The 16,802-nt window shown below is 42.0% G+C and overlaps 1 protein-coding gene across 1 annotated transcript; it reads left to right on the forward strand.

The window, feature by feature from the left end:
- Positions 1-1,639: 1,639 nt before the first annotated feature.
- On the forward strand, positions 1,640-16,672 carry LOC308137535 (uncharacterized protein; the record flags this gene model as incomplete). Its single annotated transcript, XM_080506288.1, has 18 exons — positions 1,640-1,831; positions 4,581-4,746; positions 4,832-4,984; positions 5,069-5,229; positions 5,303-5,479; positions 5,579-5,717; positions 6,485-6,672; positions 6,761-6,902; positions 7,950-8,120; positions 10,249-10,475; positions 11,545-11,710; positions 11,796-11,948; positions 12,033-12,193; positions 12,267-12,443; positions 12,543-12,681; positions 14,469-14,656; positions 14,760-14,901; positions 15,965-16,672. The coding sequence occupies 18 exons, from the start codon at positions 1,640-1,642 to the stop codon at positions 16,138-16,140; spliced, it is 3,018 nt and encodes a 1,005-aa protein (XP_080362414.1). The 3' UTR covers positions 16,141-16,672.
- Between the last annotated feature and the right edge of the window lie 130 nt (positions 16,673-16,802).

Below are 16,802 nucleotides of genomic sequence, written 5' to 3' on the forward strand. Positions count from 1 at the left end.
GTCCGACTCCAAGGAAAGGGAGACACCTGGTACCATCTATCCCACACGACAACGGCGCTTCCCTCTTCGGCTGAAGAGACCGGACGCCGTGAAACACCTGCTGACCAGCAGGACCGGACCTCCTCAGCTGAGGAACCAAAGACCACCTCAACAGAGGAGGCAGAATAATCCTCTGGTGGCTCATCAAGGATCAGGTAGTCCACCCTGATCCTCGGCGGGACGAGAAGTCGGAAGACGCCCCAGGAAGGAAAAGGTGCAAGACCTCCCTTCACCAAGAGAGCGAGAAGGAGTGCTCCTCTCCAACAAGTGGTGTGCCAAACCACCTCCATAGTGTTCTCTCTCTCTCTCTCTCTCTCTCTCTCTCTCTCTCTCTCTCTCTCTCTCTCTCTCTCTCTCTCTCTCTCTCTCTCTCTCTCTCTCTCTCTCTCTCTCTCTCTCTCTCTCGTTTCTGATTACCAATAATAAGGAATCATGATTGAAGTAATTACCTGAATATAAGGTCTCAGAATGATGTTTTGACAAGTTGTGATTGTTACACTTTTTGACAAAGCCCAAAAGGGATATATATATATATATATCTTTCGTGTCTTTATTTTTCAGGAACATTTCCTTGTGTTGAGCTTTGACAAGCTCAAAAGGGGGATTGAAAGGGTCAACACATGATTCCCTTTTTTAGTCTTAGCTCTGTCCTTTCATATCCTCAGGTACTTTCGGTTTCGGTTGTACTCGCCGTCTTAAGAATCGGCTCAAACCAGTTCTTGTTCATGAAAAAACTTTGCTGCCCAAATGACGTACGCAATGACCTATGTAGCGGCCACTATATGACTGTAACAAATCACAAGCATGAAATACCTTCTGATACCAAATACGGGGTCCGCGTGAAGTCAACGGTCAATGCCTAGCTGTATAAATCGGCTGCCCCGTCAAAGCACGAGGCTTCTATTCTGTACTCTTGTAGTGCATGTATGGTTGCCCTGAATGCATTCAGTACAATAAAGACTCCTGCAATTCATCCAGACAACGGTTCGACTCTTCTTCATAACCAAACGGACGCGCGGAATTGATGCCAATTCCAACAATAGTAAAGGATTTATTTATGAGTCATTTGAAACTGCTAATTGAAACAATAAAGCACATACACTGCTAGTTACTACAAGGTAATAATGGATGGCTATCAAAGCAGTAAATGGCTACTATAACTAACAGATTCATTTAAAGTAACTGAAAAAGTAGCTAATTTAGTATTTAAATCAGTTACTATTATTAATGGCAATAATTTAGTACTGATTTTCAGTAACAAGTTAAGCAATCATTTTACTGTGTAAACAGATTTTTGGAGAGAAAAAAAAGATAAAATCCGGAGCATTGGTTTCTGAGCGGACACCGAACCTGTACAGTTGCCTTGTTGTTGGAGTGTGGGGGCATCAGGGGTAACCGGAGTAACCGGGGTGAAGGGAATAAAAGGAATAAAGGAGGTGTGGCTTGGCACCAGTTGCGTAAACACCTGTGTGCAGATGTGGACTCTGTCTGGACTACAAAGAGTAAGAATTAAAAGTCAATCTGCTGCAGAAAAGTCACGTTGAGCAAGAAGGAAACACGAACAGCTGCAGTCTCTCTCTTCATTTGTCTTCCTTCAATCATGTGGCTTTCTGACATCCTGCTGAGTTTCGGCCTGAAGAGCCTGCTGCTGTTTGTTGTGCTTTTCCTGCTGATCGCAGATTACCTGAAAAACAAGAAGCCACAGAACTTCCCCCCAGGACCTCTGGCTCTCCCCGTTGTGGGGAACACACTGAGTGTGGACAGCAAACATCCACACGTTTACTTTACCAAGGTACGTGTGGTTTCATTTTCACAATAACATGTTTAAGGTTGAATGTTCTGTTATTCTGTCCAGTGGTTAAATGAACGTTGCTGCTGGACTCTCTTTATTTAAACTTGTGACTGAGACTATTGTAACCCGCCTGGTTAAAAGGCTTAATATTATTAATATTCGTGTTGAAACGTAAATTTTTTTGGAAAACCAGAAGTTTATTTTGTTTGCGATACCGGAAGTAGCGTGCAATAACGCGATTAGTTTTACTTTGCTCATTGACGCACGGAGCACTGTTTCTTCTCTCACGTGCTGGTTGAAAAATACTTTAAAAGAGGTTGGAGAAACGTTGAGGACACACTTTATTGTCCCGAATCTCATGATGAGAATCTTGGTCAGGTGTTTTTCTTGTTTGAGACCGTGATACCGAGAAGTCTCAACTTTGGAGTCCACCAAGGTTGAGGAGTGGAGTCGAAATGTCGATGGCGAGCCTCTCAGTAGGCACTTGGACATTTTTTTCAAAATGGGTTAAAGGCATTGATATGGGCATGACTGAATAAAGCGTTCTGAAATGAAAAAAATGACACCTCATTTGTTGAAATCGGACAATCCAAACCAGAGTTGTGGTATTTTCAAGGACGCAATTATCGCTAATTAGTGGTCAGTAAAACAAAAGGAAAATGCATTAGAAAACTGTGATTTGAGCGAAAAAAAAAAAAAAAGTAATTTCCATTTTGAGCCCTTCATTTTACTAAATTTTAATTCATTTTATTAATATTTTATACATATCTGCCCGAAAAACATGAGCTACTGCCCGAAAAACAACTTGGCGATTGCTGTTGAACGGAAATTCCATGAAAACTTTCAGCTGGCGGAGGTTGCTGTACATTTGTACGCATCATGTACACGTACTGCCGCAGCTTGAATGGGGATGAAAACTTCAGAGAATGAAGTTTATTCACCATATAACGTGCCAAAACATAACTTAAGGTTGCACTTTGATGAGCAGATGCAGTATTTTGAACCTGAAACTCACCTATATTTTCGAAAATCCCAAACTTTGGCAGTCTGCGGTGTATTTACATAAAGTAAACACCGGGAGATTCGGTATCAAGTGGCGAATCAAACATGGCGGAAAGTGATGAAGATAATGCAGAGCTATCCGCTGCATCCACATTTTCGTAGACCGAATCGAGCGCAGCTTTCACAAAATGATGACGTCATCGTGACGCTGGAAAATGACACGACGTTACGCGAAGATTTCCAAGTGCCTACTCTCAGTCGAATTCTGAGCTCTACCGCCATTCCTACTAATGCTGTGGTAGGATTCTGTCAGTCCCACTGACCGACATCAACAAGATTCTTCAACATTCAAGAGTTACATTCCCCGACTTGACTATTTCCCCTGACTATATTTGACTTGAACCTTGAATGGACACAACAAGCTCCGGAAAGAACTTTTCTTCTGCCAGAGACACTTTTATTTTCTTAGTTTGGGCCCATATGTTGTGATTTAAAGATGTATGTACACTTTTTTTTTTCAGTTTTTGAACAAAAATTTCATGTTTAGCTAAATTACTTGTGTGCTGTGGTTATTGCTATATTCTTAGCTCCTACGAACCTAGAGGTCCAGACGTGTACATACCTTGAAGTGGGTTACACTATGTTCATATATATGAGCAAGTGGTGATATCATAATGAACATGTCCTCACGGTTCTGTTGTTCTCTTCAACATCTTCATCATTCCAATGTAATCAGTACACCCACCATCAAAGCTCTGCCCTACCAGACATGATAAAACAATATTCTTTGCTCTGTTATTAACAGATCTGAGATTATTAATTTATTTACTTCGATTTTTTTAAATTAAAAGACAATGAAACAATAATGCTAGTACCACTACTACTACTAATAATAATAATAATATGATCAAAAGTTTAAAAAAAATAATAATATTACATATTATATAGAATATTATTAACAAATAAATAATACTACTAATCCAATTTTTGATGGCACCCGATCAGTGCCATCAATATCAACCATATCGTACTGTGCTTTACATTTATCTTTGTTATATCTTGTGATAACATCTTTATATAGCTTTTTATAATGCTTAATATATATGCTGTGTTTAATCTTTTCACACAGTTTATACTATTTCTATTCAGAGTTGTTGAGCAAACTGTCCCAACAGTCACAACGCCACGAGTTATGACGTTACTAAGTAAAAGTGTGATTCGATTGCCGCACCAACCTGATCACCTTTCACTAACTACTTTAGGAAGCCTTCTAACACCTTTCCTTAACCCCGTGACATCAGTGAAAGTCGATATACAAGGAGAAAGGAGGGACTGTTCAGACATACCCCTGGTCTCCTGATGGTTTATCTTTGTACCTAAACAATAGAACAATATTCACATTTATGCTGTGTTTAATCTTTTCACACAGTTTATGCTATTTCTATTCAGAGTTGTGTTGTGGAAACAGAGGTTGTTGCTGACCAAAATGTCCCAACAGTCACTAGAAAATTAACCTCAAAAAGCATTTTCACACACAAATGTAGATAAATATTGAAAATTCAGGATAAATCAGACTCAGTGAAGACTCATCATCCCTCCGGTTGAACAATAATGCCTGAAAATCACATTGGGGAAATAGTTTCACAACATGTTAAAAGCACATCTCACATAAGTGTTTTACTTTTACTACTTTATGTTACAATGCATTGCGCTTGTCAAGATATTGTTTATGTCATATTGCCCACAGTTGGCCAAGGAGTATGGGAATGTCTTCAGTGTCCGTCTTGGTAGCGAAAAGGTGGTGTTTGTGTGCGGGTACAAGATGGTGAAGGAAGCCATCGTGTCCCAAGCAGAGAACTTTGTTGACCGGCCGCGTAGCGCTGTGGCTGACAGGCTTTACAACGGAAGCTCAGGTGTGAAAATCTCCACATTTCTTCTCCTGCTGCACACAGAAAATTGTGGTCTTCAGTGATTAAACCCTTCATGCTCTCTGTATAGATGGTCTGTTCGCGAGCAGTGGTGAGAAATGGAAGAGACAACGACGCTTTGCCTGGTCCACCCTGCGCTCCTTCGGCCTGGGCAAAAACACGATGGAGCAGAGCATCTGTGAGGAGCTGCGGTTCCTGCGGGAAGAGATGGAGAAGGAGAAAGGTGTTTTACATTGATCAGCTCATACTCCTGTACAAGCAGGAGAATCATCTCAGGTTTCTCAAACAGTGGTTTCTTCTCCTTTAGGTGGTCTTTTCACACCAGCAGGCCTCTTTACCAACGCTGTATCCAACATTGTTTGCCAGCTGGTGATGGGGAAAAGGTTTGACTACTGTGACCACAACTTCCAGCTCATGCTGAAGTGTATGTCTGAGGCACTTCAGCTTGAGGGAACCATCTGGGGTCTGGTATGTTCACAATGACACAGGAATTTAGTGACATTCAAATGCTTCTCTCATCATTTTTATTTCATTCCGGCAGCTCTATGAATCAACACCTGGACTACTGAAACACCTGCCAGGTCCTCACAACAGAATGTTCAGCCACTACGAAAATGTGATCAAATTTGTTAATGAGGAAGTGAAGCGGCACAAGCAGCACCTGGACCACAACAATCCCCAAGACTACATTGATGCTTTCCTCATTGAGATGAAGAATGTATGATTATAACGTCTTTGAACTCGACATTTGTTTTCCTTCAAGCTGCCAGTTTGTTCACTAATCATCTAATGTGTCCACTCTGTATCTTCTTTATAGCACAAAGAGTCGGACCAGGGTTTTTATGAAACCAACCTGGTTCTGTGCTCTCTGGATCTCTTCATGGCTGGAACAGAAACGACCTCCACTACTTTGCTGTGGGCTTTGGTTTACCTCATCAGAAACCCTGATGTCCAGGGTGGGTGGCATGTCAGAGAGTAACAATCTCTGTAGTGTGAACAAAATAACTCCAGTGCTCAGAAAGAAAAGTGTAGCAGGAACCGACTCTGCTGAGTGCAGACTGAAAGGTGCTGAGGGGAGTTACTCTTCACACTGAACTTTGAATGTCATGATAGAGAGGAAATATCAGTTTATCATTGGAAAACCACAAAGATTATCTTTGTACCAAAGTTCATTATTCATTCTTGTAAAGATTTCTTACCTCATATGGTTCAGCAGTAATGTTGGTTTTTGGCTATTGATAAAGATGAATAATGATCAAAAATAGTTCATATTTCTTTGATTACAAATGGAATCTGATGTGCATCAGATAAAATGGGGCAACACCTGTTTAACATGAAATTATGCCATAAATCCACACCTTGCCAACTGTTGTCTAACTTTTATAATTTCAGAAATGGATATGTATCATACATTGTGAATGTATGTCACTTTATGTCATTTCGTGTCTGTGTGAGAAAGGGAGTTTATTTGTCAGCTGGACTTGTATGATGTCGCTCTTCGTAGTACTGCTGTATTTTTTGTGGCTCATGGTCTCTGACTGTTTAGCTACCCCTGTACTAAATAATTAATCTAGAATGCAAATGATATTTAAACACTTTTTGCTTCTGATGTTCAATTTTTTTCATTAAAGTGTGTGTAAAATGTGTTCTAAGTAGCACCTAGTACCACTCTGCACCCATGAAGTAGCTCTCAGTTTTGAGAAAATCCTTTAACCCTCTTCAGACAAAGTCCAGGAGGAGATAGATGCAGTGATCGGCCAGACCAGACAGCCCACCACGGCGGACAGACCCAACATGCCATACACTGACGCGGTCATCCACGAGATCCAGAGACTAGGAAACATTGTTCCTTTGAATGGGATGAGGAAAGCAGCTCAGGACACCACGCTGGGCGGCTACTACATACCAGAGGTCCCTTCAGTGTACAGCTATTTGAAGTAGGGGTGTTTAGTTGGATGTGGTAGTTCCTTGTTGTCATCGTGTTTTTTTTTTTTTTCAGGGTACATCCTTGATGCCCATGCTGACCTCGGTGCTGTTTGATGAGACTGAATGGGAGACTCCAGACTCCTTTAACCCCGGGCACTTCCTGGATGCTGAGGGAAAGTTTGTGAAGCGAGAAGCATTTCTGCCTTTCTCTGCAGGTACAGTGCTTCAACACCACACTCACACTGAAAGCAGGACTACAGGTGGCAAGCAAATCAGCATTTGTACTTTCTTTCTGTATTTTCAGGTATCTGTCCTTAAATACACCTTAGACAGCATTTTACTCTCCCTTTATTTGAATACAAACATCTCCTCGATCCCTATTTCACAGTTACAGTGAAAACAGCTAAAACACAATTTCCCTCACTGATTTTCCAATGTGATATAAACTACCAAACCTTGCTATATCACAATATCTTTCTGGGTTTCTCTGAGGAGAAAAATGGAGTATGTTGGAATTTTGTGGGTTGCTTTGACATTGTTTCCCTGTTTATGAGCGTAGTAAAATATCTCCCCTTGTCAGGGTTAGTGGAACTCAATTGCACGGCAGACAAGAAGCTCAGTTCAAAAGTGTTTATTATTAAAATCACAGCAGAAGCGAAGTCAAGCAGTCCAAGGTCAAAACCAGTTCAGGCGATTGAGGAGGAAATCCAGGAGGCACAGTCGGGCAGGCAGAAGGTCAAAACATAAAGGCAACACGAGGAAATATGGCGGGTACGAATGGTGTGAGAACGCAGACGAACTGGCAACCAGAGCTACAAGAGAGGGGAACTAAATACAAACACTAATGGAAATTACAAACAGCTGTGACCAGGAGGAGGAAGTGGGAGAGCACGGGGCGGAGCAAAGGGGAACACAGGAGGGGAGGAGTGAAAACTCTCAGGAAGGGAGGGTTGAGTGAGAGCAGGATCATCCGTCATATCATTTGCAACAAAGAAAAATGTTTCTGTGGAGCCTGCCGGTCAAATAATTGCAGATTAAATGCATGCTTGACTTTTCCTTGAAAATATTTGTATAAATTAATATTGCTGGGCCTGTACAGTATGTTTGGTCACTCTAAAATATGATGCTCACATTTGAAGTAAAGAACGTTTTATTTATTTATTTATTCATTTTTATAATTTCCGACTTTGCCTGTGAGGTGTCTGCATAGTGATCTCTATCTCTTAAACCTGAGTGTGTTTGTGTATTTGTGGCTCTTTCAGGGAAACGGGTGTGTCTAGGAGAGGGCCTCGCCAAGATGGAGCTGTTCCTGTTTTTGGTGGGATTGCTACAGAATTTCTCTTTCAGTGTTCCTGAGGGAGTCGAACTGAGTACAGAAGGGGTGACTGGAACCACACGTGTACCTCACCCCTTCAAGGTTCACGCCAAGATTCGCTGAATGACAGAACATCTAACCGAACCTTTAAATGGCTAGGAAGGACCTCGATAGGAATAAGTTCATCAATGTGCATCACGTGGTTCATCACTCTTCTTTGAAATCTTCCATTGTTCCTGCTGATAACACATCAGTAAAATATTATTCCTGGCTACCGAAGTTATCACTGTTGTTTGCCTCACCTGTCATTGGTCATATTGTTATGGCTGATTGGTATATATTTTTCGTTCCTTAGCAATCTTTCACATTTGTCAGACTTACAGGTTTTCCAGCCGGAGGAGCTCACTGGTTTAATCATATTTTAAATAAAGATCTGTTACAATGTTCTGATGTGGTGATTCCCCATTGTTTATCACATTCGCCCATTCACACACTAATGGATGCTGCAGCGATACAAGGCACTGTCAAGCCTTTGGAAGAAATTTGGGGTTCAATATCTTGCCCAAGGACACAACGGCATGTGGAGATGGGAATCAAATGTGCAACCCTTCTGATTGGGAGATGAGATTACCACTCTGCTGCTCCTTTGTGATCAGGGAGGTGTTGATATGAAAATGTAAAGTCTATCAATGCAACAATTCTCCCTCCACTTTCATAAAAAGAACAAAATAAATATAATAACATGTAAAAAAAAATATTATTCTTATAATTATTTTTGTTGTTGTTATTGTTATTTACTGAAAGACATATTTACCAGTTATTGCTTTAAATAGTAAAGGTTTTATTTACTAGCAGTTTGAAATTGCTAATGCAAATAATAAACCATGTACTCTGCAAGTTACTATAAGGTAATAATGGATACCTGTCAAAGTAATAATTAGTTACATAATCAAAATTAAGGAACTGGAAAAGTAGCTAATTTAGTATCAGTTACTATTACCTATGACAATAATTGAGTACTGATTTTCAGGAACAAGTAATCATTTTACTGTGTAAACCAGTAACTATAATTGTAATAAAGGACTGATAGCAAATAAAGTAATGGTTTGATCATTTAAAAGTATCTTTAAACCATAACCGCAATCAAGTGCTGATTTTCAACTAGTAAAGTAACTCCAGGACTATTTTGAAGCAGTGACTAGTGACTATATCTGTAGTGTATCTATGATAAAGTTTAGATTTTCAGTTCTTAGTAAAGTGGATAGTCAAACTGTCACGGACTCAAAACTGAATCTAAGTGATCTAAAGTTTCATGTTCTTATTTGTAAGATATTTTGTTTTACTATTATTGTATAAAGGTCAATGGCTTTGAAGTTTGAGATTTTCTTTAGCCTGAATCACAAGAAGATGATGATGTGAAATATCATATATTTTGTATTTGTTTGAGATTTTTGACAAAATAAAATTGATAAAACCTGTAGCATTGGTTTCTGAGGGGACACTGAACATGCAGTCGCCTTGTCGTCAGGGTGTGGGAGTATCAGGAGTATCAGGAGTAACCGGAGTAACCGGAGTAAACTGAATAAAAGGAATAAAGGGGGTGTGGCTTGTGTCCTGTGTTTCACTCCCCAGCACAGAAGAGAGGACAGAGCTCTTGTCAAGGGAAGCAGCGGCGAACTTTAAATATAGTTCAACAAACCTTGAGATTGGATTAACACAGTAATTTATTACAAAAGACAGAAATACTGGCCTAACAAAGATTAGTCTTATACTTAGCCGATAAACGCGAAGGAAAACAGCCAAGGATGAAACAGTTGAGCTCAGTACGAGGAGGAAAAAGACAGAGAGTGAGCCAACAGGACCTTCCGCCAGATAAAACACGCGCTGCTGTAAATCCCCTCTTCCCATTGGCCACCGCTGGAAGGAGGCGTAAGCAACGTGCTCTCCTATTGGCGGACCTTCACATAGACAGAACAAACTACGGTACCCATGATGCATTTCGGTATTTGTCCATCATCTACAGCTCAATAACAAAACAGTCCGCCGCCATTTTAACAGTTTGAATAAGTCCATGCAGGAAGCGTCACAGTTCGGAGGTCAAAGAAAACGTCATAACTCTAACACTTGATCCCAGTTACGCAAACACCTGTGTGCAGATGTGGACTCTGTCCGGACAACAAAGATTAAGAATTAAAAGTCAACCTGCTGCAGAAAAGTCACGTCGAGCAAGACGGAAACACGAACAGCTGCAGTCTCTCTCTTCATTTGTCTTCCTTCAATCATGTGGCTTTCTGACATCCTGCTGAGTTTCGACCTGAAGAGCCTGCTGCTGTTTGTTGTGCTTTTCCTGCTGATCGCAGATTGCCTGAAAAACAAGAAGCCACAGAACTTCCCCCCAGGACCTCTGGCTCTCCCCGTTGTGGGGAACACACTGAGAGTGGACAGCAAACATCCACATGTTTACTTTACCAAGGTACGTGTGGGCAGAGCTGTAAAACGTAGTTGAAAGTCATATTTGAGTAAAAGTACAGATACTTTTCTTGAAATCTATTTAGATAAAAGCAAAAGTCACCCATGAAATAATCACTTAAAAGTCTTAAAGTAGGTCATATGAAACGTACTTAAGTATCAAAAGTAAAATCACAAAGAAGCAAAACAGCGAGAAATATTTTTTTTCTCTCACAGACTTTATTAAGCTCAATTCTCCCTCCATCAACTTGCTCCCTCTCTCCCTCCTTTCTTGAATTAAAGTCCACAAATTTGCTGTTCATCTTCAGCAGAAGTTGATTTTCAAAATAGCGAGGGTTCAGGCTTGCTTATTACTGCAATTGGTTAGTTCACTTACCGCAATGTGTTTCTTTAGGTTTGATGGTGAGTTTTGGAATGCCATTATTTCTGTGTTTTTTGACAAACACAAGAGGCACTTCATCCTGTATGAGGAATCGTTCATCCCGACAAAAGCAAACATTTTTTAGATATAGCCGCGGGTGTTCCTCTACTTCTAAAGCACAACCAGCAAGTGCTGGTGTGGCGGTATCTCCACTGTCGCCAATGGACGAGGCTGCTTCCATCATGCTAAATATTTGCAACCGTGGAAGATTTGCCTCAACTTGTTTTGAGAGCGCCAGGTGTTCGCGCGAGAATGCCCTAACTTGCACCACCATCACATTATTATGACATCACTACATGAACGTGTGATTCGATTGCCGCACCAACCTAATTGCCTTTCACTAACTACTTTAGGAAGCCTTCTAATACCTTTCCTTAACCCCGGGACATCATCCACGGGGTTAAGTGAAAGTCGACAGATAAGGAGAAAGGAGGGACTGTTCAGACACACCCCTGGTCTCCTGATGATTTATCTTTGTACCAAAACAATAGAACAATATTCACATTTATGCTGTGCTTATTCTTTTCACACAGTTTCACAACTGTTTCACAACATGTTAAAAGCACATCTCATAAAAGTGTTTTACTTTTACTACTTTATGTTACAATGCATTGTGCTTGTCAAGATATTGTTTATGTCATACTGTCCACAGTTGGCCAAGGAGTATGGGAATGTCTTCAGTGTCCGTCTTGGTAGCGAAAAGGTGGTGTTTGTGTGCGGGTACAAGATGGTGAAGGAAGCCATCGTGTCCCAAGCAGAGAACTTTGTTGACCGGCCGCACAGCTCTATGTTTGAGAGGATTCACAACGGAAGCTTGGGTGAGAAAATCTCCGCATTCCGTCTCCTGCTGCACACAGAAAATTGTGGTCTTCAGCTATTAACCTCTTCATGATCTCTGTCTAGATGGTCTGTTGAATAGCAGTGGTGAGAAATGGAAGAGACAACGACGCTTTGCCTTGTCCACCCTGCGCTCCTTTGGCCTGGGCAAAAACACGATGGAGCAGAGCATCTGTGAGGAGCTGCGGTTCCTGCGGGAAGAGATGGAGAAGGAGAAAGGTGTTTTACATTGATCAGCTCATACTCCTGTACAAGCAGGAGAATCCTCTCAGGTTTCTCAAACAGTGGTTTCTTCTCCTTTAGGTGGTCTTTTCACACCAGCAGGCCTCTTTAACAACGCTGTATCCAACATTGTTTGCCAGCTGGTGATGGGGAAAAGGTTTGACTACTGTGACCACAACTTCCAGCTCATGCTGAAGTATTTGTCTGAGGCCATTCAGCTTGAGGGAACCATCTGGGGTCTGGTATGTTCACAATGACACTGGAGTTTAGTGACATTCAAATGCTTCTCTCGTCATTTTTATTTAATTCCGGCAGCTCTATGATTCATTACCTGGACTAATGAAACACCTGCCAGGTCCTCACAACAGAATGTTCAGCCACTTTGAAAGTCTGCAAAGATTTATTAACGATGAAGTGAAGCGGCACAAGCAGGACCTGGACCACAACAATCCCCGAGACTACATTGATGCTTTCCTCATTGAGATGAAGAATGTATGATTATGATGTCTTTGAACTTGACATTTGTTTTCCTTCAAGCTGCCAGTTTATTCACTAATAATCTAATGTGTCCACTCTGCATCTTCTTTGTAGCACAAAGAGTCGGACCAGGGATTTTATGAAACCAACCTGGTTCAGTGCTCTCTGGATCTCTTCATGGCTGGAACAGAAACGACCTCCACTACTTTGCTGTGGGCTTTGGTTTACCTCATCAGAAACCCTAATGTCCAGGGTGGGTGGCATGTCAGAGAAAAACAATCTTTGTAGTGTGAACAAAATAACTCCAGTGCTCAGAAAGAAAAGTGCAGCAGGAACCAACTCTCCTGAGTGCAGACTGAAAGGTGCTGAGGGCAGTTACTCTTCACACTGAACTTTGAATGTCATGATAGAGAGAAAATATCAGTTTATCATTGGAAAACCTCAAAGATTATCTTTATCCAAAAGTTCATTATTCATTCATGTAAAGATTTCTTACCTCATATGGTTCAGCAGTAATGTTGGGTTTTAGCTATTGATAAAGAAAATATAATGATCAAAGATAGTTCATATTTAATTTATTACAAATGGAATCTGATGTCCTTGTATTCCTGGAGCCGGAGTTTGGTTCGCATTGCCGGCAGTAAGTCGGACCTGTTTCCAGTGCACGTTGGCCTCCGGCAGGGCTGTCCTTTATCACCGATTCTGTTCCTCATATATATGGACAGATTTTCTAGGCACAGCCAGGGACCAGAGGGAGTCCAGTTTGGGGACCACAGGATCTCATCTCTGCTATTTGCTGATGATGTGGTTCTGTTGGCTCCATCCAGCCTGGATCTTCAGCGTGCACTGACGCGGTTCACAGCCGAGTGTGAAGCAGCTGGGATGAGGATCAGCACCTCTTAATCCGAGGCCATGGTTCTCGACCGGAAAAAGGTGGCTTGCCCCCTCCAGGTCAGTGGAGTGCCTTTGTCACAGGTGGAGGAGTTCAAGAATCTTGGGGTCTTGTTCACGAGTGGGGGAAAGATGGAGCGTGAGATCGACAGGCGGATCGGTGCAGCGTCTGCAGTTATGCAGACGTTGTATCGGTCCATCGTGGTGAAGAAGGAGCTGAGCCAAAAAGCGAAGCTCTCGATTTACCGGTCGATCTTCGTTCCTACCCTCACCTATGGTCATGAACTATGGGTCATGACCGAAAGAATGAGATGCCGGATACAAGCGGCTGAAATGAGCTTCCTCCGTAGGGTGGCTGGGTGTACCCTTAGAGATAGGGTGAGGAGCTCAGTCACCAGGGAGGAGCTCGGAGTAGAGCCGCTGCTTCTCCACATCGAGAGGAACCAGCTGAGGTAGCTCGGGCACCTGTTTCGGATGCCCCCCGGACGCCTCCCCAGGGAGGTGTTCCGGGCATGTCCCTCCGGTAGGAGGCCACAGGGCAGACCCAGGAGACGCTGGAGGGACTATGTCTCTTGGCCTGGGAACTCCTTGGGGTGCCACTGGAAGAGCTGGAGGAAGTGTCTGGGGTGAGGGAAGTCTGGGCAACTCTGCTCGGACTGCTGCCCCCGCGAACCGGCCCCGGATAAGCGGCAGAAAATGGATGGATGGATGGATGGAATCTGATGTGCATCATATAAAATGGGGCAACACCTGTTTAACATGAAATTATGCCATAAAGCCACACCTTGCCAACTGTTGTCTAACTTTAGTAATTTCAGAAATGGATATGTATCATACATTGTGAATGTATGTCACTTTATGTCATTTCGTGTCTGTGTGAGAAAGGGAGTTTATTTGTCAGCTGGACTTGTATGATGTGGCTCTTCGTAGTACTGCTGTATTTTTTGTGGCTCTTGGTCTCTGACTGGTTGGCTACCCCTGTCCTAAATAATTAATCTAGAATTCAAATGATATTTAAACACTTTTTGCTTCTGATGTTCAATTTTATTCATTAAGGTGTGTGCAAAATGTATTCTAAGTAGCACCTAGTACCACTCTGTACCCATGAAGTAGCTCTCAGTTATGAGAAAATCTTTTAACCCTCTTCAGAGAAAGTCCAGGAGGAGATAGATGCAGTGATCGGCCAGACCAGACAGCCCACCATGGCGGACAGGCCCAACATGCCATACACTGACGCGGTCATCCACGAGATTCAGAGGCTCGGAAACATTGTTCCTTTGAATGCGATGAGGAAAGCAGCTCAGGACACCACGCTGGGCGGCTACTACATACCAAAGGTCCCTTCAGTGTACAGCTATTTGAAGTAGGGGTGTTTAGTTGGATGTGGTTGCAACAGGTTGGACCCTGTTGTCATGTGTTTTTTTTTTGTTTTTTTTTCAGGGTACATCCTTGATCCCCATGTTGACCTCGGTGCTGTTTGATGAGACTGAATGGGAGACTCCAGACTCCTTTAACCCCGGGCACTTCCTGGATGCTGAGGGAAAGTTTGTGAAGCGAGAAGCATTTCTGCCTTTCTCTGCAGGTACAGCGCTTCAACACCACACTCACACTGAAAGCAGGACTACAGGTGGCAAGCAAATAAGTATTTGTACTTTCTTTCTGTAGTTTCAGGTATCTGCCCTTATAAATATTCTTCAGGCAGCATTTTACTTTAACTCGCTTTATTTGAATACAAACATCTACTCGTTCCCTATTTCACAATTATAGTGAAAACAGCTAAAACCCAATTGCCCTCACTGATTTTCCAACGTGATATAAACTACCAAAACCTTGCTATATCACAATAACCTTCTAAGTTTCTCTGAAGAGAAAAATGGAGTATATTGGAATTTTGTGGGTTGCTTTGACATTGTTTCCCTGTTTATGAGCGTAGTAAAATATCTCCCCTTGTCAGGGTTAGTGGAACTCAATTGCACGGCAGACAAGAAGCTCAGTTCAAAAGTGTTTATTATTAAAACCACAGCAGAAGCGAAGTCAGGCAGTCCAAGGTCAAAACCAGTTCAGGCGATTGAGGAGGAAATCCAGGAGGCAAAGTCGGGCAGGCAGAAAGTCAAAACATAAAGGCAACACGAGGAAATATGGCGGGTACGAATGGTGTGAGAACGCAGACGAACTGGCAACCAGAGCTACAAGAGAGGGGAACTAAATACATACACTAATGGAAATTACAAACAGCTGTGACCAGGAGGAGGAAGTGGGAGAGCACGGGTCGGAGCAAAGGGGAGCACAGGAGGGGAGGAGTGAAAACTCTCAGGAAGGGAGGGTTGAGTGAGAGCAGGATCATGACACCCCTCATATCATATGCAACAAAGAAACATTATACTGTGGAACCTGACAGTCAAATAATTGCAGATTAAATGCATGATTCATAGTTCCTTGAAAATATTTGTATACATTCATATTGCTGGGCCTGTACAGTATGTTTGGTCACCCTAAAATATGATGCTCACATTTGAAGTAAAGAACGTTTTATTTATTTATTTATTTATTCATTTTTATAATTTCCGACTTTGCCTGTGAGGTGTCTGCATAGTGATCTCTATCTCTTAAACCTGAGTGTGTTTGTGTATTTGTGGCTCTTTCAGGGAAACGGGTGTGTCTTGGAGAGGGCCTCGCCAAGATGGAGCTGTTCCTGTTTTTGGTGGGATTGCTGCAGAATTTCTCTTTCAGTGTTCCTGAGGGAGTCGAACTGAGTACAGAAGGGGTGACTGGAACCACACGTGTACCTCACCCCTTCAAGGTTCACGCCAAGATTCGCTGAATGACAGAACATCTAACCAAACCTTTAAATGGCGAGGAAGGACCTAGATAGGAACAAGTTCATCAATGTGCATCACGTGGTTCATCACTCTTCTTTGAAATCTTCCATTGTTCCTGCTGATAACACATCAGTAAAATATTATTTCTGGCTACCGAAGTTATCACTGTTGTTTGCCTCACCTGTCATTGGTCATATTGTTATGGCTGATTGGTATATATTTTTCGTGCCTTAGCAATCTTTCACATTTGTCAGACTTACAGGTTTTCCAGCCGGAGGAGCTCACTGGTTTAATCATATTTTAAATGAAGATATGTTGCAATTTTCTGATGTGGTGATTCCCCATTGTTTATCACATTCACCCATTCACACACTAATGGATGCTGCAGCCATACAAGGCACTGTCAAGCCATTGGAACAAATTTGGGGTTCAATACCTTGCCCAAGGAAACAACTGCATGTGGAGATGGGAATCAAACCTGCAACCCTTCTGATTGAGAGATGAGATGACTACTCTGCTGCTCCTTTCTGATCAGGGAGGTGTTAATTTGAAAATGTAAAGTCTATTAATGCAACAATTCTCCCTCCACCTTCATAAAAAGAACCAAATAAATATAACATGTAAAAAAAAAAAATAGCAATATTGTTGTTTTTTACTTGAAGAC

This window comes from Blennius ocellaris, assembly GCF_963422515.1.
Source record: "Blennius ocellaris genome assembly, chromosome: 12".
In the NCBI taxonomy this organism is placed as follows: Eukaryota; Metazoa; Chordata; class Actinopteri; order Blenniiformes; family Blenniidae; genus Blennius; species Blennius ocellaris.